This window comes from Heptranchias perlo, chromosome 8 (genome assembly GCF_035084215.1).
Source record: "Heptranchias perlo isolate sHepPer1 chromosome 8, sHepPer1.hap1, whole genome shotgun sequence".
Classification (NCBI taxonomy): Eukaryota; Metazoa; Chordata; class Chondrichthyes; order Hexanchiformes; family Hexanchidae; genus Heptranchias; species Heptranchias perlo.
Genome location: NC_090332.1, coordinates 59,225,178 through 59,248,545, shown reverse-complemented (window position 1 = coordinate 59,248,545; position 23,368 = coordinate 59,225,178). Strand labels below are relative to the sequence as shown.

General features: G+C 48.4%; 1 protein-coding gene across 1 annotated transcript in view; it reads left to right on the top strand.

Moving 5' to 3' along the window:
• Positions 1-23,368, top strand: part of sytl3 (synaptotagmin-like 3) — a 224,266-nt gene that overhangs the window by 44,753 nt on the left and 156,145 nt on the right. Inside the window, exon 7 of the mRNA XM_067989558.1 lies at positions 3,868-3,919. Within this exon, the coding sequence (XP_067845659.1) occupies positions 3,868-3,919 (52 nt within the window). The remainder of the gene's footprint in view (positions 1-3,867; positions 3,920-23,368) is intronic.

Below are 23,368 nucleotides of genomic sequence, written 5' to 3'. Positions count from 1 at the left end.
GGACATTAAGAGTCAACCACATTGTATGGGACTAGGGTCACATGTGGGCCATACCAGGTAGGGGTAGCAAGTTCACTTCCCTGAAGGATATTAGTGAACCAGTTAAGTTTTTAATGACAATTTGGCAGTTTTCACAATTGTTTTTTTTCTGGTGCTAGCCCAGGCATTAACAGATTTATTGAATTTAGTTTCATAACTTACAATGGTGGGATTTGAACTCTCGGTTGCTAGTCCACTACCATAATCTTGACGACCATATCTGTGTTTTCACAATAGCCATTTTCCAGCCTAGGGGTGGGAGGGGAAATATACCACTCACCCCTTCCCTCGTGTCATAGGGGATGGAGGTGTGTTTGGGGGAGTTCCCGGGCTATAGGGGCAATTCCACCCACCACACCCCTACAATGAGAGCTGGTGAGAGTTCCATTGGAAAAGACCCAGACCTTGCCCAAATTTAGATAATTGATCCAAGAGGAGGAGATGGCTTGACAGCTCCTTTGGGAGCTGAAGAGCTTTTTTTCATCTTACCATTGGGCCCTTCCTTGGCCTCTCCTCTGCCTTCAGAGTGGCATCACCTTGCTCCGATTTTCCTACTGGTGCTTTGGGGCAGACGTAAATGAGCCCATCCATGTGATTTGGAATGGGGTCTGGGCATCTCCTCTAGGAACATAGGAACAGGAGTAGACGATTCAGCCCTTCGAGCCTGCTCTGCCATTCAACCAGCTCCTGGTCTGCTCTGCACCTCAACTCCATTTACCCGCCTGTGCTCCATATCCGCTGATACCCTTGCCTAACAAAAATCTATCAATATCAGCTTCAATTGTCCCAGCATCCCCAGCCTTTTGGGGGAGAGAGTTCCAGATTTCAACTACCCTTTGTGTGAAGAAGCACCTCCTAATACCCCTTCCTCCTCTCTGGCAGAGCTACCCCATTGGAATTTCAAGCCACTGTTTCTGAACCATAGCACCCAGGAAGTTTCAGGTTCGAGCCCTGAAGTTAGTTGATCTCAGTTGTGCAAGAGTCAGCGTCCCTAAAGTTGGCCTAGGTAGATCTCACTCTTGATCTGCTTGAATAACTCTGCTAGAAGTGTCAGTGTGCAGACATTAGGTGAGGGCAAGATCCGAATTGGGCTGTGGTTTCCTTCACAAACCTATAGCCTGCAGTGTCGGGGCTCAGTTGTGAGTACTGGCCCCTTGAGTGAGGTACCCATCACCAGCATCTGACTGCCACCTATGGAATTGTAGCCCAACTAGGAGTCAACTTCTTGAGGAGATCAATGGAGAGAAACACAAGAGAATTGGTGAGGAAAAAAAAATAGAACATTGACTCCATAAACCACCTTATTATGCAATTGAGATGCTTCTAGAAGTATAGAGGTATTTCTTTCTATGTGTAGGAGAATCATTCTCATAGAATGTTTTACTGGTCAGTTTGAAGGCAGGGATGGAAGCCCACTACTGCACCCTGCCACAGAGTGGGAAGACCAGAAGTTTGATTGCCCTCACTCCCCAACAACAATGTGCATTTATTCAGCACCTTTCATGTCCTCAGGAAGTCCCAAAGTGCTTCACAGACAATTAGGTATTTTTGAAATGTAGTCACTGTTGTCTTGTAGGGAAACATGAGTCAATTTGCTCATAATAATGTCCCACAAACAGCAAAGAGATAAATGACCAGATAATCTGTTTTACTAATGTTGGTGGAGAGATTAATATTTGCAAGGACACTGGGAGAACTCCCCAGTTCTTCTTCATAGTGCCAAGGGTTCTTTTATGTCCACCAGAAAAGTGGCTTAATGTCTCATTCAATACATATCACCCCTGATAGTGCAGCATTCCCTCAGTACTGCACTGAAGTGCCAGCTTAGATTTTGTGGTCAAGACTTTGGAGCTTACACAACCTTTTGCTCAAGTCTCTGGTAATAAACCAACAACCTTTTGACTTCTAGGCGAGAGTGCTATCAACTGAGCAACGGCTAATGCCATAGAGCACACTTAATGTAGGAAAAAAAACGTCCCAAAGCGCTTTGGTTATTGGTCTGAGATATGCAGTGGCCTGAAAGCAGGCTGCCTACCATCCTTTCATTATGTTTGTTTGTAGGCTGAGCACCCAAAATTAAAAGTAGACTAAATTACAAAAGCATTCAAATTCACTGCCTTTCAACACCCTCTCAGCAAGCTGCATGCATTAAAGCTCAATATACATCACAGTACATGGAAATGTTTAAAGGGCACCACCAATGGATTCCCAATACTTGGTCCATCCGCTTCAGTCAATCATTAAAACAGCTTGTCTGGTCGTTATCACATTGCTGCTTGTGCGATCTTGCTGTGTGCAAATTGTCTACCATGTTTCCTGCATTGCAACAGTGACTACACTTCAAAAAGTACTTTATTGGCTGTAAAGCATGTTGGCATGTCCTGAGGCCATGAAAGGTGCTATATAAAGGTGCTGACTAACTTGATTGAATTTTTCAAGGAGGTGACAAGGAGGATCGATGAAGGTAGCGCAATTGATGTAGTCTACATGGATTTTAGCAAGGCTTTTGACAAGGTCTCACATGGCAGACTGGTCAAAAATGTAAAGGCCCATGGGATCCAAGGGAATGTGGCAAATTGGATCCTAAATTGGCTCAGTGGCAGGAAGCAAAGGGTAATAGTCGACGGGTGTTTTTGCGACTGGAAGGCTGTTTCCAGCGGGGTGCCGCAGGGCTCGGTACTAGATCCTTTGCTTTTTGTGGTATACATTAATGATTTAGACTTAAACGTAGGGGGCATGATTAAGAAATTTGCGGATGACACAAAGATAGGCTGTGTGGTTGATAGTGAGGAGGAAAGCTGTAGACTGCAGGAAGATATCAATGGACTGGTCAGGTGGGCAGAAAAGTGGTAAATGGAGTTCAATCTGGAGAAGTGTGAGGGAATGCATTTGGGGAGAGCAAACAAGGCAAGGGAGTTCACAATAAATGGGAGGATACTGAGAGGTGTAGAGGAAGTGAGGGACCTTGGAGTATATGTCCACAGATCCCTGAAGGTAGCAGGACAGGTAAATAAGGTGGTTAAGAAGGCATATGGAATGCTTTCCTTTATAAGCCGAGGCATAGAATATAAAAGCAGGGATGTTATGCTGGAACTGTATAAAACACTAGTTAAGCCACAGCTTGAGTACTGCACACAGTTCTGGTCACCACGTTACAGGAAGGATGTAATTGCACTCGAGAGGGTGCAGAGGAGATTTATGAGGATGTTGCCAGGACTGGAGAATTTTAGCTGTGATGACAGATTGGATAGGCTGGGGTTGTTTTCCTTGAAACAGAGGAGGCTGAGGGGAGATTTGATTGAGATGTACAAAAGGATGAGGGGCCTAGATAGAGTGGATAGGAAGGACCTATTTCCCTTAGCGGAGGTGTCAATAACCGGGGAGCATAGATTTAAAGTGATTGGTAGAAGGATTAGAGTGGAAATGAGGAGAAATCTTTTCACCCAGAGGGTTGTGGGGGTCTGGAACTCACTGCCTGGGAGGGTGGTAGAAGCAGAAACCCTCAACTCATTTAAAAAATACCTGAATGTGCACCTGAAGAGCCGTGACCTGCAGGACTATGGACCAAATGCGGGAAAGTGAGATTAGGCTGGGTGGCTCGTTTCTCAGCCGGCGCGGACACGGTGGGCCGACTGGCCTCCTTCTGTGCCATAAATTTTCTATAATTCTATGATTCTAAATGCACTGTTGAAATGTGTCCTCCCATTTTAGTATTTAAAGTCGATAAAAGACTTTCAAGAACTTTTCATTCATCACTGGACCACCCTGAATAAAGGCCACCCCTTTAATTGCACGGTATGTTTATTTTCCTGTTTTTTTGTTGTGCAGGTAAACACGAAACAATAAGTGAGAAGCTCCTGCAGACTTTTCGAACGCTGAGGTAAGGTGTCTTGTGGTATATTCTAGAGAGGTGGCATTTCAAGCACTTTTTGTCCACGTATCTGTGAGTTTGTAGCAGCTGTGTATAATGGCAACTACAGGAGGATTCAGATCAGCTACTGTATTTACAAATGTACTGCAGCTGGGAAACAATACTTGACATATAACGGTGAAATTGGTCAAGGCCAGTAGCACAAAATAGATGGATAGAAAATGGTCAGCCTGCCTTACACCATGCCCGATTTTCTTTTCCAGGGAAAACGGACTGCCGATTGGCTATCAGCTCGTTTTGCACTACTGACGGTGATCAATTTCAACCGTATGTAGTCTATGAATGATTTTTGAGTTGGCGAAGGGTGAAGTTGAAAGAGACTTGGGATAAGTTTGATGTGCATGTGTCCGTCAGCAGTTAACAAAACAAATAAATTGTAACTGCATGACCCAAACAATAGTGTACAAGTCACGTCTAAATGTACCGTGCTCTAAACAGATCACTTTTTGAGTAGTGTCGCTGCGACACAATGGAAGACATTCAAGCCCTGGAGACAGTGCAGTGAGGAGCAGGGATGCTGACACAACCCCTTCCCTCCTTTCATGTCAAAAGACTGAGTTATGAGGAAAGATTGCAAAACTTTGGGGTATTCATCCTTGAAAGGAGGTGATTGAGAAGGAAGCAAGTAGAGGTATTTAAAACAGTAAATGGTGTAGAAAAGGTGAATTTGGAACACTGCGACATACTAATCCAGGACAAGAGGTCAAGGGAGGCCCTGGTTCCAACTAGTGAAAGCATTGTGACAGGAAGTTCTTCACAGAGTCGAATGGAATTCGGAGTAGAATAGTGAACACAAAAAGAAATACTGGGTTCATTTAATGATCAGAATGCAGTGATGGGGAACTGTTGGCCCTTTCTGGCTGCCTGCCTCCTTCATCAGTGAATTGTAAACACTGGTGGACAGCTCCAGCTGCTTGTCAAAGCATCTGGAATCCAGTCTCCCCTATTGATTGTTGAAAATGATGGTGCCACAAATTCTGGCCCTAATGTAACCTGTTTGTATGAAGGCCCCCCTTTTATATTTACATTTAAAACAACAAGCACAGAATATTTGTAACTGAAGGATTCCTTTTCTTAGGTGCTAGAGGGCTCTTTTGAATGTAAATATGTTCTGGTTTCAAATGAATGTAATCGCTGTAGTTTCAGTATGGTCTCTGAGGGAGAGTGGATGTGTTAGAATGCAGGGGTCCATGTACCAAAGTGAGCTCTGTTAGTGTTGTATTGTGGCTGGCCTGCAGGGATTACTGATGGGCAGCTTTGTTTTTACTGTTTCTCGGGCTTATTATAGGTCAGCCAGTTATGTTTTCCTGAGCTGCCCTGCCCGCTGTGCGATTGCGAATCGCTTTCCCCTTCCTGATTCTGAGCTGAGGACTTATCGGGCGGTAACAAAGACAGACGAACAGACCAGTGGATTGGTACAAGGAAAACCAATGTTTATTAATAAGAAAACTAAATCTACAAGGTAAACAGTATTATACAGAAGATAAAAGAAATCGCTATGGATGCAATACAGTCTTACACTTAACAGGGTGGAAGAAACGGACACATCGAGGGAAAATTCTACAATCACAATTTTAGCAATACCCCTTTGACTCCCACCCTTACACCTAGCTAGGTTGTGTTGTGGCGGCCAGAAAATTAATGCTCACCGTTGAAACAGATGAAAAGGCCTGGCCCCTGTGCACTGTTGCTGCCGTCGACATGTGGTTGCGAGGTTTACTGGATGGCCTTCCTTCTTAGTTGCTAGCAGGCAGACAGGACACCGGGCCAAGAGGCGAAGAGAAGAGAGAGAGAGATTCTGGGAAGCCCCAGTTATATCCTCCCGGTATCAGGTTTTTTTCGTGCCTCGTCAGCTTGCTCCATTGTTCAATTTGAGCACGAAAACGTAAGACAAAGGACCTCAATCTCTGGCCCATTTACATAATGGCCGGTATCTGTACTGATGAGTTCCATAACTGCTTTCCATTGTTCCTGAATGTTCCTTGATGGTTCACCTTGGGTGGGATTACTTCTGATGGCTTGCCTCAGGGTGTGAATGCAACTGCTTGTCTCCCTGCTTTGTTCAAAAAAAATCCCTGTCTGCCCTTGTGGAAAGGTGTCCAGTTTCAAATGCTGCAGGCCTTTGGCCATGTGTCTGACTGCAGCCATTTTGAGAGGCCCTGGCTTGTTTAGAACACAGTCACACCAGGGTTATTTTTTTAAAAACTCCAATAAATCTTCGGCGGGGGGAACATGTGAAATTTTGTGAATCCCTTCCCTCCCCCCTGTGGATACTTAAACTTGCTTGAAGTGTCCATGCAAGGTGAGCAAAATTTCTGACCGTCGCAAACAACCCTCCCCTTTATTTACCTATCCCTAATCCCTCGACACATACATTCCCTTACTTGGAGAGAACCCCAGTGTATGGCAGGCATTCAGATAGAAAACAAGGTTGAATTTCAACAATGCCAGCACAGAGGGGTCCAAATACCCCTGCACCACTTAGGATGAAACAGTATTTCGCATACTATACAACACAACGATGAACAATCTTTATTGAAAACAACATCAAAACGAAAACTTACTTTATTGAAAACAACAAACGGAAGGGACCATCTTTATTAAAATAATGAAACAGACTGCCATCACTCGCAAGGGATGCGTCCCCGAACTCACACGGGTGTTTCGTCTACCCGAGCATACTGGTCCTTCCATACCCTTTGTGTTCTAACTACTACCTCGAGACCCCTTTTCCTACATTGGACGCAAACCAGGTAGAGGACGATCCCGAGCTGACAGATTACTAGCACGTGTGATGCCAGACGAATCCAGGAGGGGACCTCTATATTCTCAAAGATGTCCCACCAGGGTGGGGTCGTAATACTCAGAATATCGGCCCCTATCTGGACAGTCTTCTGTTCCAGCGTGTGAAAGTGTTTTTGGGACACCCCTTCTGCTTTTAATAATTTAACGAGGTGTTCTGGGAGAGGGGGGATCTGGTAGCCGAAGTGGGCTACATACTTTTGGAGGTTGGTGAAATTCTCTTTCACAGTGAGGTGAACAGTGGATGGTTCAGTGATGGGGACAATTCGTGTCTGTGCCACTTGAACTTCTGCCTCGGGTTTAAAGCAGAAAACTGCTGTCACTCACCGTGCACCAGCTGTGCTGACCGTGCTGGTAGTGAGACGCTGCTGTGGTGACGCAATATGTCCCACCTCCTATATACGCCACCTGTGGGGGAACATGGCCTTGTGCCATGGCTTCCATGGTGCAGTTTATAGGCTTCGCGTCAGCAGCTCTGAACCCGCACTGCGGTTTTGAATAGGCGTTCAAGTGCTGGGGACACAGGATTATGTGTGATCCCCGGCTCTGGCACCCCGAGAGGTCAGTACCCGTCATAGCATGCTCCCACTTTATGACGGAGGGTGGGACCGCTGTGAAACGAACGTGTGCACCCCCCTGAATGACACCAATGTTCTCCACCCTGTACACCGGCGTGGGTCGGGCCGTCCCGCCCATGACTGGCATCCTTACAACTATCCCTATGATGGTGTGGTTGGAACGCCCACAGTCCACTGGGAAGGCCTCAGAAGCTAGGCGGAGCTGGCACGGACTTGATGTATTCTCAAAAGGGTGGAGGGCTGCGAGGTGTTTGTTGCTTTAAATCCTCCAGATTGCTGCGGCCCTCGCCCAGCAACCATGCCCCATACAGCACGCACACTTCATTCTGCACCGCCTGGTCTGATGCATTCCGACCCTCCCTAATGAGCGCATTCGCCATCTCTACATGCTTTTCTAGCTCCGCTATGATCTCCTTTAAGTGGAGAATCATGGTCTGATCTTCGTGCAGTTCCGAACCCACCACCTTATTCGCATCGATTAATATTTTCTTTAATTGCGCTTTTAAACCATTAATCTGGGTCTGCAGCTCGATGTCATCTAAGCTGTTGATGGCAGAAGACCCCGTGTTAAAACCAGTTAAGACATCGTTAAAAACACCCCTTCTTTGTCTCCCAATCCCGTCCAAAAGCTCGTGGGTGTATAGTCTGGTTCTGTCAACGTCTGAAAAATCAAACTGATAAAATTTACGGAACATCTCTTTTAAGAGGGCTTGATACAACTGCGCGGTCTCTGTGGGGCACTACGCGGGTAGGTGTACCTCGGTGAGGTTTAAAATCACGGAGGCTACCGCGTAGTGCACCCCTTGATACAGCACCTGGTCTGTAGGTACTAGCACCAAGCCGTTCCCTGGTCCCTTGGTGGTGGCGGGGCATCCCTCTACTATCATACGCGACGTCGCGGTCGTGGGCAGGGGCTGTCAGGGGCGGGTTACTAATTCAGTGGCATTAACCGAGATTGAGGAGTATGGGATCGCGCATGCGCCCAGGCGCGATTCCCAGTCCATCCCCCTCCCGTCATCTTGCCACTGGCTGTGGAAAATGATGGAAATGCCTGTGGGGCAGACTTTCTCTGAACCCCACATACAGACATAGATCCCCTGATCCGGTTCCCACCATTTGTCCCAGCACACACTTAACCCTCCCTGGGTCCCTGTGATGGTCCTGTGGGTGTTATTCCCTAACCTCTCCCACTCTACCCTGGGGTTCCCCATATCCTTACTTAATTTTCTAAGCCACCACCACCTATCCAGGGGAACGTTGCCTTTACATGACAAACATATTCCTTTTCCCACGGTGACGCTAATCCTTGGGGTGACAATTCGTATCCTCGGGCATTGGAGGGAGGTCTCCCTGTATGAAAAACCGGTCTGGCTCAAGTACTGGGTCGAATTTGACCCCAGCCATCCGGGCCAGCTCCCCTCGTGAGTATACAAGGCGATTTCATCCGCCTCGCGTAGGCCACTCACATCGTGGGCTAGGGGCGCCGTTTTTCCGGAGCATCCGAAGATGTGGTGGTCCTCGGTGTCGCCCCTTCTCGCGAGGCTCAGTCCAGACAGGGCGAGCAGGATCACTCCTCCGAACATTCCCTGTAAAAGATAAAGAACATCTAGCCGGGCTCCCTATAGGCTTCCCGGCTCGGGTGAAGTGTGAGCGGGTCCCTCGACCTCGGCTCACGGAGACAACACTGGAACGGTTCCATCTTAAAATTTCACTACAGTTCCACACCTTATAATTAACCTATACATCTTAACTTAAAGCTACAAACTTAACTGCTAAAGTTCCTTGCAGTCCCTAATGCTGTGGCTTTTCTAAAGGGGAAGGCCTCGACCCACTTGGAAAACACGTCCACCAGGACGAGGCAGTATTTGTAGCCTCCCTGGGCGGTGGGTAGGGGCCCGATGTAGTCGATCTGGATCGACTGCTATAGTCCCACTACCCTCCTAACGTGTCCCATGGGCACCTTCCTTCTTTGGGGGTCAGGGTTATTTGCAGCGCACACAAGACAGCTAGCGCAGAACTCGCGGACATCTTCCCGGAGTCCTGGCCACCATCCTGCCTGTTCCACCCGCCGCCAGGTGGCCTCAGGCCCGGGGTGTCCTGCTCCCGGCCCTTCATGGGCCAGTTGAAGGAACTCCCTCCGGTGCTGCTGGGGTACTACCCACTGTCCTTCCTTGAACAGCATGCCCTCTCTTATGGAGAGGGCTGCTGCGCCGTAAGGGCCTTCTATCCTCCTACCCTCGCTCACTGCGCTAGTGACGGTTTTCAGGACAGGGTCCTGGGCTTGGACTGTTTTAAGATCCGGGGCTAATGCTACCCCTAAGCTCCTCTGGGTCCCACCCCTGCCTCTAACTGCCGCCACGGGCCCGGACCCATAGGGGTCCCAGAAAATGCCGGCGCGGGCACCCTCCTTGGCCAGCGTGTCGGCTTGCTGGTTGCCCTGGCTGCGGGGTTCTGTGGAGGAGTGGGCCTTCACTTTGTGGATGAAGACCTCGCCTTCCTCCACCACGGCTGCCAGGATTTTCTCCAGCAGGGGTTTTACTGTTAAGGGCCTCCCGTCGGCGGAGGTATATCCTCGACGGGACCAGATGGCCAGGTATTCCGTGCACGAGTTGCAAGTAAACATACTGTCCGAACAAATCGTGTATGGGGTGGGGAAGATTTCGGGGTGGGTAACCACGTACACCACCGCGGACAGTTCAGCCTGCTGGGCGCTCATGGTGCTGGGGAGCTTGATCGCCAAGGCAATGTTAGCCGATGGGTCATGGACTCCACATCCCGTGAGACGTTCACCAGCGGATACCATGCTGGAACCGTCTACATAGATCTCGCGGCCTGTGGGATGTATCCCAGCCCGTAGACCAATGTTCGCCTCCCACACCCCTTCTATGGAACACTGATGGGCTGTTCCAGGATATACCATGTTAGCCGCGAGCTTTGGCTCGCAAAGCCCCCTCACCCTCAGATCCATCTGGGAAAGGAGGAGGGTCCAGCGCGCAATGCGGGCACTGCTGACTGTCCCATCTTTGATCCTCCCGTCCAGAAGCATCTGGGTGGGCGTGTGATGTGTGAGGAGGGTGATAGGAGAGGTGCCTGTGAAGATCGAGGATCTTTTCATGGCCCAGTACGTGGCCAAAAGGTGCCGCTTGCAAATTGAGTAGCTCTTTTCCACGTCAGTGAGTACTCTGGAGGAGTAGACCACGGGTCTTAGCCTGCCGTGCCGTTCCTGGAGCAGCACAGCACAGAGATTATCCCCGCTGGCCGCTACCTCCAGAAAGAACTCTCTCACTCCATCTATCGCTCCCAGGGCTGGTGCGGCCTGCAGGTCCCTCTTGAGCTGGACAAATGCTGCCTGGCACCCCTCATCCCAAGACCACTCCACTCCCTTGTGTCGGAGTTGGAGCAGAGGGGCTGCCGTGGCCGTATAATCCTCAATAAAATCTCTGCAGTACCCTGTTAGCCCTAAGAACGACCTCACACCCCTCACAGTACTGGGGACCGGTAGCTCTTGGACCGCTTCCCTCCTAGCCTTGTCTATGGCTCGTTCCCCTGCGCGGACGGTCAGGCCCAGGAATTTAACTTACCGGCGGCCGATCTGTGCCTTCTTCGGGTTGACCTTGAACCCTTTACTCTGCAGCAGCTCCAGCAATTCGGCCAGTAGCGGGCCATGCTCCCCGACTGAGTCGGTAAACAAGAGCAGGTCGACTACATACTGCACCAATTGGGTGGGCTGGCTAAATTCCTTTAAACTACTCGCCATGCACTGGTGAAAGATGCTGGGGCTGTTATGAAAACCTTGCGGCAAACAGTTCCAAGTATACTGTTGCCCTTTAAAAGTAAAAACGAACTTATACTGGTCTTCCCTCCTCAAGGGGATCGACCAAAACCCATTCGAAATATCCAGCACCGTGAACGTAGTCGCGGATGCTGGAATGCTTCCGATGAGGTCGGCAACTGCTGCCACTGTGGGGGCACACGCGGGGATATTGCTGTTGAGCACCCGATAGTCCACCATTGCTCTCCATGAATTGGCCGGTTTCTTGACCGGCCAAAGCGGAGAATTAACATGGGTGGCTATGGGCCTCAGCACTCCCTGCTGCACCAACGAGGATATGGCCATCTCCATATCGGGCTCTGCTTCTCTAGGAAAGTTATACTGCTTCTGGGGCCGGGCCATGGGGTCTCCGTCTACCCTGACCTCAAACCCGGTGACCCTCCCTCAGTCATGTTTGTGCGTGGCGAACGCAGCCATGCGAGCCTGCATGACTGCTTTAAATTCCTCCAGGACACCCTCCACCATGAGCCCGAGGTCATAACCTCCTTTCGGCTTCACAGTACACAGGGTTCCCTTCCCTTCTTTTCCTGGGATAATTACCACGCCATTCTCCTCACCCGTGTCGGCTCCCCAAAGGCAATGGTTGCGGAGATCCACGAGGATCCCGTGGTCCACGGTGAAGTCGGCCCCTAGGATCCCCTTTCCTCCTTCTGCTTCCCACCTCACCAGGACACACGTCCACTTGGTTTGGAGTGGGCCCAGGCGGACTGAGAGCGGCTTGGAGAAGGCTCCCGCCTGTTCCTTGCCGGTGAACCCCGCTAGACAGAGGTGAGGTGGTGGGATTAGCTGCGTGGATCACGGTGCATGATGCCCCCGTATCCAGCAGATAAGTCCCTTTAACCTTCTCTACCTCCATCTGCACGAGCGGTCTCTTCCATCCATCATACCGGAGAGCACACAGGTAGACAGGCTGCGCGGGCTCTAGTCATTTCGGGGCGACGTCAGGGGGGGCTGAGGGAGCTACCACACCGGTAGTGGCTGCTATTTTTCCCTGGCTGGCCATAAAAGATCACATGGCCTCAAAAAATGACTCCATGGCAGCGGGGGCAATTCCTGTCTCTGCCTCCCCCATCGCTGCCTTTTGGGCTGGGGCGGTGGGATTCTTTCCCTTGGTATCCTTCCAGGGGTTTTTACAATCTTTGCGCCAGTGGCCGTCCTTCCTGCACCCGTAGCAGTTTAACTTAGCCTGGGCGGGAAGATTCCCTTCCTGGTGCCATTCCCTTTTATGTTGGGCCCCTGATTTAACCTCGTGGACTTTCCCCTTGGGTTGGGGCGTCTCAATACCCCTGATATTTTTAAATGCTATCGTGAGCTGGTGGATCACCGTTTCCTCGGTGGTCTGGGGGCTACGGGGGTCAAACCAGGCCGCAGCTCGAGTTCGAATTTGGGGCAGGCAGTTTGTCATGAGACAGCGGAGCCAGTGGGCCGATTGATCTCTGTCCAGGAATGCCCGCCCTGGCATTCCCGGGCATGCGCTCCGGTAGACTGGCCACAGCCTGTCTGCGAAAGCCTGTGGGGACTCCCCGGGAAGCTGTACCGTTTTTTCCACCCGGGCGAACGGACTCCCGTCATTGAGTCCCATGGCCTCCAATATCTCATCCCTTAATTCCTGGTAATCTTTCTGCCCCCTTTTACACTCATCTGATAAGGTTTGGAGGAGGTCACCACCCAGAGAAAACAGCAGCATTTTTGCTTGTTCTGCTTCATCGCAGTCATTAACGCACGCTGCCTGCTCTATCTCACGGAAGTGTAGAGCGGGGTCTCCCTCCACTGTAAGCTTAGGGATATGGCTAACCATGGCCCTGAGCTGTGGGGTGCCATGCGGCACTACAAACTGGTTCTGGATGGCCCCTAGGTCCTCGCCATCGGCGGGCAGGCCGTACCTCTGTTGTCGGAGGGGGTACACTGGTCCCGGTCCTGGTCTATCTACCAGGGCTTGCTGGGTCTCCCCGAATGCTTCATCCTCCGCCCCCCTTGCTGCCAGACCTCCTGAAAACTCAGGGCTATGGGTGATGGCCGCGAAGCCTCTGGTTCCCTAACCAGTGTCGTTCTGGGAGCTGCCTGTGGGACTTCCCTGCTTGGGTTGCCGGTAAAATCCGACTGGCCCGCCTTCGGGCTAATGAGGCATACCATGCCCTTCTCCCTCGCTAAGGCCATGCCCAAACGTTCTATTTCTTGCCTGCAGGGGCCATGATCTGCATCTTCAAACCCCTGGGCGCAGGCCAGCTTATATGCTGCCTTTACCTCGCCTACTTTCTCCTCCTTGCTCTTTTAGTTCTTGCGTGAGGCTGTGGATCTTATCCGTTAACCTAGCCTCACTGCCTCTCGCCTCTCTGACCTGGTATTCCAGGTGTTCCATTCTACCTCTAGCGCTACTTTTGAGCTCAGCGATCTGGTATTCCAGGCGCTCTACCTTTGCCTGGTGGTCCCTTGCCATCTGCGCCCTTTCTTGGCTTATTGCCTGGAGCGCCGCTACCCCTTTCTCTTCCACTGCTGTCTTTTCCTGCAACTCTCGGGTCAACTGCTTAATCTTGGCTGCTCGCGCTGATACAGCACGGTCGAGTACTAAGACCAGCTTTTTAAAACACAAGAGCCAGACCGCCTTCTCGATACCCTTCTTATACTGTTTACTCGCTGTCCACTGGATGGCTGCATCTATGGGATGCTCGGCCTTTAACATATCGCCCACCCACTTTTTCGCGATATTTACCTTGCCGCACACATAGGCAGACAACCTTTCCTCCATTGCGGATTCCTCCTCCGCACCACTGTCTGCCTTGTTACACACTTTCGCCTCAGCTCCTGGCTGGTTCGCCATTTCTGTAAGGGGTTTTTACTGTTTCTCGGGCTTATTATAGGTCAGCCAGTTATATTTTTCCTGAGCTGCCCTGCCCGTTGTGCGGTTGCGAATCGCTTTCCCCTTCCTGATTCTGAGCTGAGGACTTATCGGGCGGTAACAAGGACAGACAAACAGACCAGTGGATTGGTACAAGGAAAACTCATCTTTATTAATAAGAAAACTAAAACTACAAGGTAAACAGTATTATACAGAAGATAAAAGAAATCGCTATGGATGCAATACAGTCTTACACTTAACGGGGTGGAAGAAACGGACACATCGAGGGAAAATTCTAATCACAATTTTAGCAATACCCCTTTGACTCCCACCCTTACACCTAGCTAGGTTGTCTTGTGGCGGCCAGAAAATTAATGCTCACCGGTGAAACAGATGAAAAGGCCTGGCCCCTGTGCACTGCTGCTGCCGTCGACATGTGGTTGCGAGGTTTACTGGATGGCCTTCCTTCTTAGTTGCTAGCAGGCAGACAGGACACCGGGCCAAGAGGCGAAGAGAAGAGAGAGAGAGATTCTGGGAAGCCCCAGTTATATCCTCCCGGTATCAGGTTTTTTTCGTGCCTCATCAGCTTGCTCCATTGTTTGATTTGAGCACGAAAACGTAAGACAAAGGACCCCAATCTCTGGCCCATTTACATAATGGCCGGTATCTGTACTGATGAGTTCCATAACTGCTTTCCATTGTTCCTGAATGTTCCTTGATGGTTCACCTTAGGTGGGATTACTTCTGATGGCTTGCCTCAGGGCGTGAATGCAACTGCTTGTCTCCCTGCTTTGTTCAAAAAAAATCCCTGTCTGCCCTTGTGGAAAGGTGTCCAGTTTCAAATGCTGCAGGCCTTTGGCCATGTGTCTGACTGCAGCCATTTTGAGAGGTCATAGCTTGTTTAGAACACAGTCACACCAGGGTTATTTTTAATAACTCCAATAAATCTTCAGTGGGGGGAACATGTGAAATTTTGCGAATCCCTTCAAACCTCCCTCGGTGTGGACATCTTGTTCTGCCCAGTCAGCGCCCATTTGAGCTCAGTAGCTCATTGTCCACATATCCTTTGTTCAGACAGGCATTATAATTATAATTTGCTAATTTTAAATCTGAGATAGATAGCTTTTTGTGAACCAAAGGTATTAAGGGATATGGGCCAAAGACAGGTATCTGGAATTAGATCACAGATCAGCCATGATCTTATCAAATGGCAGAGCGGGCTCGAGGGGCTGAATGGCCTACTCCTATTCCTATGTTCCTGTGTTCCTATAACATAGAATAATTTCACAGAATCAGATCATTCAGTCCAACAGCCAGTGCCAGTGTTTTTCTTCACAAGAGCCACCCAGTCTAATCCCACTCTCCCACTCATTCCCCATACCCTTTAATATCCAACCCAGTCTAATCCCACTCTCCCACTCACTCCCCATACCCTTTAATATCCAACCCAGTCTAATCCCACTCTCCCACTCACTCCCCATACCCTTTAATAACCCACCCAGTCTAATTCCACTCTCCTGCTCACTTCCCATACCCTTTAATATCCCACCCAATCTAATCCCACTCTCCCACTCACTGCCCATACCCTTTAATATCCAACCCAGTCTAATCCCATTCTCCCACTCACTCCCCATACCCTTTAAAATCCAACCCAGTCTAATCCCATTCTCCCACTCACTTCCCATACCCTTCAAAATCCCACTTCCCCGCTCACTTCCCATACCCTTTAAAATCCAACCCAGTCTAATCCCATTCTCCTGCTCACTTCCCATATCCTTTAATATCCCCCCCAGTCTCATCCTACTCTCCTGCTCACTTCCCATACGTTCAATATCCAACCCAGTCTAATCCCACTCCTGCTCACTCCCCATACCCTTTAATAACCCATCCTGTCTCATTCCACTCCTGCTCACTCCCCATACCCTTTAATAACCCATCCTGTCTCATTCCACTCCTGCTCACTCCCCATACCCTTTAATAACCCATCCTGTCTAATCCCACTCCTGCTCACTCCCCATACCCTTTAATATCCCACCGAGAATCATCTCACTCTCCCACTCACTCCGCATACTTTTAGGCAGGAGGAATAGAAAAGCAGTATATTATTTAAATGGAGAGACTGCAGAACTCTGAGGTACAGAGGGATCTGGGTGTCCTGGTACATGAATCACAAAAAGTTAGTATGCAGGTACAGCAAGTGATTAGGAAGGCAAATGGAATGTTGTCATTTATTGCAAGGGGAATGGAATTTAAAGTAGGGATGTTTTGCTGCAGTTGTACAGGGCATTGGTGAGACCACATCTAGAATACTGTGCAGTTTTGGTCTCCTTATTTAAGAAAGGACATAATTGTTTTAGAGGCGGTTCAGAGAAGGTTCACTCGACTGATTCCTGGGATGAGGGGGTTATCTTATGAGGAAAGGTTGGACAAGTTGGACCTGTATATATTGGAGTTTAGAAGAATGAGAGATGATCTTATTGAAACACTTAAGGTCCTGAGGGGACTTAAAGGGGTAGATGCTGAGAGGATGTTTCCCCTTGTGGGAGAGACGAGAACTAGGGGACACAATTTAAAGATAAGGGGTCTCCCATTTAAGACAATGAGGAGAATTTTTTTCTCCCAGAGGGTAGTGAGTCTGCGGTACTCCCTTCCCCAGAGAGCAGTGGAGGCAGGGTCATTGAATAATTTTAAGTCTGAGTCAGATGGATTCCTGATTAACAAGGGAGTCAAAGGTTATAGTAGGTAGACGGGAAAATAGGGTTGAGGTCACAATCAGATCAGCCATGATCTTATCAAATGGCAGAGCAGGCTCGAGCGGCCGAATGGCCTGCTCCTGCTCTTAATTCGTATGTTCATATGTTTGTATGTTAATATCCCATTCAGTCGAATCCCACCCTCCTGCTCACTCCCCATTCCCTTCAATATCCAACCCTGCCTAATCCCCCTTCCCTGCTCATTTCCTATACCCTTTAATATCCAACCCAGTCCCTTTTCACTCTCCTGCTCACTTCACATACCCTTTAATAATCACCCAGTTTAATCCCACTCTCCTGCTTACTCCCCATACCCTTTAATATCCCACCCAGTCTAATCTCACCCCCCTGCTCACTCCCTATATCCTTTTTTTATCTCATCTGGTCTGATCCCACTCTCCTGTTCACTTCCCAAATCCGTTAATATTCATCATTTTCAAACAACAACAACATCAACAACTTGCATTTATATAGCGCCTTTAATGTGGTAAAACGTCCCAAGGCGCTTCACAGGAGTGATTATCAAACAAAATTTCACACCAAGCCACATAAGGAGATATTAGGACATATGACCAAAAGCTTGGTCAAAGAGGTAGGTTTTAAGGAGCGCCTTAAAGGAGGAGAGAGGGGTAGCGAGGTGGAGAGATTTATGGAGGGAATTCCAGAACTTAGGGCCTAGGCAGCTGAAGGCACGGCTGCCAATGTTACAGTGATTAAAATTGCAAGGGTGTGCAAGAGGCAAGAATTGGAGGAGCACAGAGATCTCAGAGGGTTGTAGGGCTGGAGGAAGTTAGAGATAGAGCGGGGTGAGGCCATGGAGGGATTTGAAAACAAGGATGAGAATTTTAAAATTGAGGCGTTCCTGGACCGGGAGCCAATGTAAATCAGCGAGCAAAGGGGGGATGGGAGAATGGGACTTGGTGCGAGTTAGGATACGGGCAGCAGAGTTTTGGATGAGCTCAAGTTTATGGAGGGTGGAACACGGGAGGCCAGCCAGGAGAGCATTGGAATAGTCCATTCTGGACATAACAAAGGCATGGATGAGGGTTTCAGCAGCAGATGAGCTGAGGCAGGAGTGGAGACGGGCAATGTTACAGAGGTGGAAGTAGGCGGTCTTGGTGATGGAGCGGCTATGTGGTTGAATGCTTATCTAATTCCTTTGTAAAATAATTTATGGACTGTGCTTGAACAACAGTTTGTGGCAAAGAATTCCACATTTTAACCCCCACCCCCAACCCTCCCCACCGACCCCGGTGTAAAGACATTTTTTCTTACCTTCACTTTTTTTTTCTTTTTGTGATCATTTAAAATTTGTGCCCTTTCGTTACCGTCTTACCGACCAGTGGAAGCAAGCTATCCCTATTTACTTTATAGTAGAGGTCTTAGAAAGGGTGCAGAGGAGATTTACTGGAATGGTACCGGGGATGAGGGACATCAGTTATGTGAGGAGACTAGAGAAGCTGGGATTGTCCTCCTTAGAGCAAAGAAGGTTAAGGAGAGATTTAATAGAGGTGTTCAAAATTTTGAAAGGTTTTTCATAGAGTGGATAGGGAGAAACTGTTTCCACTGGCGGGAGGGTTGGTAAGCAAAGGGCACAGATTTAAGATAATTGGCAAAAAAACCAGGGGGGAGGTGAGAAGAAATTTTTTTATGCGGCGAGTTGTTATGATCTGGAATCCATTGCCTGAAAGGGTGGTAGAAGCAGATTCGGTATTAAAAGTCAATAACTTTCAAAAGGGAATTGGATATATACTTGAAAAGGAAAAATCTGCAGGGTTATTGGTAAAGAGCAGGGGATTGGGACTAATTGGATAGCTCTTCCAAAGAGCCGGCACAGGCAAGGTGGGCCGAATGGCCTCCTTCTATGCTGTATGATTCTAGGTCAAGAAAAGTGATGAAAAGCTGTCAGATCTCCCCTTAACCTTCACAGCTTTAGTGAAAGATGCACTAACTTCTCTTCATAGCTGTGAGTCCTTGTCCCTGGTAACGGTCTAGTGACTCTACGCTGCACTGTGTCCATTGCTTTGATATCCTTCCCTGTTCACGGCATGATGCCCCAACACTACTCCATTTTACATTTACAATAATTACTATATCTTGCACTTTACACTAAAGGTGAAAGGAGTGTGATTTCTGATTAAATTTGAACAGGGCGGGGGAGGCAATGCAATGGGTGTTCCCAATGTGATGTACTGTAGAATTGTAGGATGTAAATTGTATCTAAGATTTCCCATGTGGCTCAGTCTAGGCAGAGCTGTTGGGGGAAGCAGCCAAATGGAGACGTGGGCCAGGAATTTCCTCAGAGCTGCTTCTGCTCCGCTGCTGTAGGCTGTTTACCAGCTGCTCCATCAGGCCTGCCCCGCATAGTCGTGATGCCTGAAGTATCAGGATTAGACACCCCCTACCCACTAACAGCCATGTGATCTCCTGGGAGACCCAAAAAAAAGATTAAAAAACCCACGGCCAATTAAGGGGAAAAAATGTCTGCAGTGTCGTGAGAGCAGGATGCCTGGTGTCCTGTGCTGGTGAATGATGCAGATACCAGTGAAACTTTTAAAGATGGAGTAAAAAGGTCTAAAAATGTGCAAAGCTTTACAAAAAAGAATTGGAACTCATCACTAAAGTGAACTAAACAAAATTTTGAAACAATGTACCAGATGATTAATTTGCATTTATTTTCTTTTATTTCATCTGTGAAATGTGTTGCATTACATCTTGTTCCCCTCATTTACTAAAGAACTAATTTGATAGAAAAAAAGAATTCAGTTCTTGTGTTTCACAGACTCAAGTGCCTCCACTGAAATTTGCCATGTCAGAGTGTAACTTGAAAAATGGAATCTCCTTCATGGCTTCCTAACTTTTTTTTTATTCGTTCATGGGATGTGGGTGTCACTGGCGAGGCCGACATTTATTGCCCATCCCTAATTGCCCACTATTCAGGGTATGACTTGTGAAGAGGAATTGGAGTTAAATGGGAAGCTAACCATCTAATCGGCAGCTTACGATTTTTAACTATTTCACCAAAACTTAGGTAATTTTGTGAGGCTCCTCTCCCAGGTTGTAGTCTTGCTAGATGGGAGTGCCAGTCACTGAATCATGATCCTGTCTCGCGAGATTACACACTCGGAGCTTCATCTTGCAGCATTGCCCCTTTATGTTAGAGTACAAAGTGTCAGCATAAGAGTGGTAGCACTCTCGAGTCAGAAGGTTATGGGTCCGAGTCCCACTCCAGAGACTTAGAACCATTGGACCATAGAAAAGATACAGCACAGAAGGGGGCCATTCGGCCCATTGTGTCCGCCCCGGCTCGAAGAACAACCCATTCTAATCCACTTTCCAGCACCCGGTCCGTAGCCCTGCAGCTTACAGCACTTTAGGTGCAGGTCCAGGTACTTTTTAAAAGAGTTGAGGGTCCCTGCCTCGACCACCAATTCGAGCAGCGAATTCCATACACCCACCTGGGTAAAAAGTTTTTCCTCATGTCCCCTCTAATCCTTCCGCTAATCAGCTTAAATCTATGTCCTCTAGTTCTTGAACTCTCCACTAGGGGAAACAAGTACTCCCTGTCAACTCTATCTGGGCCCCTCATAATTTTGTACACTTCAATCAAGTCTCCCCTCAGCCTCCTCTGCTCCAAGGAAAACAATCCCAGCCTATCCAATCTCTCCTCGTAGCTGCAATTTTCAAGCCCTGGCAACATTCTTGTAAGTCGGTATGGTAGCATGGTGGTTACGTTACTGGACTAATAATCCAGAGGCCTGGACTAATAATCTAGAGTCATGAGTTCAAATCCCGCCATGGCAGCTGGGGAATTTAAAATTCAATTAATTAAATGAAATCTGGAATTAAAATACTAGTATCAGTAATGGTGGCCATGAATCTACCGGATTGTCGGAAAAACCATCTCGTTCACTAATGTCCTCATTTCGAGGATTTCATTTCGTTCACCTGAGGAAGGAGGAAGCCTCCGAAAGCTTGTGAATTTAAAATAAAATTGCTGGACTATAACTTGGTGTTGTAAAATTGTTTACAATTGTCAACCCCAGTCCATCACCGGCATCTCCACATCATATAAGTCAAACCACCAAGTCCCGGTAGCATCCTAGTAAATCTTTTCTGCACTCTTTCTAGTTTAATAATATCCTTTCTATAATAGGGTGACCAGAACTGTACACGGTATTCCAAGTGTGGCCTTACTAATGTCTTGTACAATTTCAACATGACATCCCAACTCCTGCATTCAATGTTGTGACCAATGAAACTAAGCATGCTGAATGCCTTCTTCACCACCCTATCCACCTGTGACTCCACTTTCAAGGAGCTATGAACCTGTACTCCTAGATCTCTTTGTTCTATAACTCTCCCCAACGCCCTACCATTAACGGAGTAGGTCCTGGCCTGATTCGATCTACCAAAATGCATCACCTCACATTTATCTAAATTAAACTCCATCTGCCATTCATCGGCCCACTGGCCCAATTTATCAAGATCCCGTTGCAATCCTAGATAACCTTCTTCACTGTCCACAATGCCACCAATCTTGGTGTCATCTGCAAACTTACTAACCATGCCTCCTAAATTCTCATCCAAATCATTAATATAAATAACAAATAACAGCGGACCCAGCACCGATCCCTGAGGCACACCGCTGGTCACAGGCCTCCAGTTTGAAAAACAACCCTCTACAACCACCCTCTGTCTTCTGTCGTCAATCCAATTTTGTATCCAATTGGCTACCTCACCTTGGATCCCGTGAGATTTAACCTTATGTAACAACCTACCATGCGGTACCTTGTCAAAGGCTTTGCTAAAGTCCATGTAAACAATTTTACAACACCAAGTTATAGTCCAGCAATTTTATTTTAAATTCACAAGCTTTCGGAGATTTTCTCCTTCCTCAGGCAAATGTTTCAAGATCTCCTTGAAGCCTACGCATTTATACATATTGAACAATAATACATGGTGTTTACAGACTGCCCCTGCAACTGCCCGTTGCCAAGGCAATCACCGTGTTCAGACAGAGAGGTGTTACCTGCAGAACCTCCGAATACACATTCAACAAAAAAACAAACAGGGAAAAAAAACAGAGAAAAAAAAACACAGAGAGAGGCAGAAACATCCGGAAGGCAGAGAGAGCCAGCAAATGACCCATTATATTAAAAACAGATAACATTTGTTCGCTGGTGGGGTAACGTGTAGCGTGACATGAACCCAAGATCCCGGTTGAGGCCGTCCTCATGGGTGCGGAACTTGGCTATCAATTTCTGCTCGACGATTTTGCGTTGTCGTGTGTCTCGAAGGCCGCCTTGGAGTACGCTTACCCGAAGGTCGGTGGATGAATGTCCATGACTGCTGAAGTGTTCCCCGACTGGGAGGGAACCCTCCTGTTTGGCGATTGTTGCGCGGTGTCCGTTCATCCGTTGTCGCAGCGTCTGCATGGTCTCGCCAATGTACCATGCTCTGGGGCATCCTTTCCTGCAACGTATGAGGTAGACAACGTTGGCTGAGTCACAGGAGTATGAACCATGCACCTGGTGGGTGGTGTCATCTCGTGTGATGGTGGTATCTGTGTCGATGATCTGGCATGTCTTGCAGAGGTTACCGTGGCAGGGTTGTGTGGCGTCGTGGACGCTGTTCTCTTGAAAGCTAGGTAGTTTGCTGCGAACGATGGTCTGTTTGAGGTTGGGTGGCTGTTTAAAGGCGAGTAGTGGAGGTGTGGGGATGGCCATAGCGAGGTGTTTGTCCTCATTGATGACATGTTGAAGGCTGCGGAGAACATGGCGTAGTTTCTCCGCTCCGGGGAAGTACTGGACGACAAAGGGTACTCTGTTGGTTGCGTCCCGTGTTAGTCTCCTGAGGAGGTCTATGCGATTTTTTGCTGTGGCCCGTCGGAACTGTCGATCGATGAGTCGAGCGTCATATCCCGTTCTTACTAGGGCGTCTTTCAGCGTCTGTAGGTGTCCATCGCGTTCCTCCTCGTCTGAGCAGACCCTGTGTATTCGCAGGGCCTGTCCATAGGGGATGGCCTCTTTGACGTGGTTAGGGTGGAAGCTGGAAAAGTGGAGCATCGTGAGGTTGTCCGTGGGCTTGCGGTAGAGTGAGGTGCTGAGGTGCCCGTCTTTGATGGAGATTCGTGTGTCCAAGAAAGAAACTGATTCTGAGGAGTAGTCCATGGTGAGCTTGATGGTGGGATGGAACTTGTTGATGTTATCGTGTAGTCTCTTTAGTGATTCCTTGCCGTGGGTCCATAGAAAGAAAATGTCGTCGATGTATCTGGTGTATAGTGTTGGTTGGAGGTCTTGTGCAGTGAAGAAGTCCTGCTCGAACTTGTGCATGAAAATGTTGGCGTATTGGGGTGCGAATTTGGTCCCCATGGCTGTTCCGTGTGTTTGGGTAAAGAACTGGTTATCGAAGGTGAAGACATTGTGATCCAGGATGAAGCGGATGAGTTGTAGGATGGCTTCCGGAGATTGGCTGTTGTTGGTGTTGAGTATTGATGCTGTCGCAGCGATGCCGTCATCGTGGGGGATACTGGTGTATAGTGCCGAGACGTCCATCGTGGTGAGAAGTGTTCCTGGTTCAACTGGTCCGTGGGTA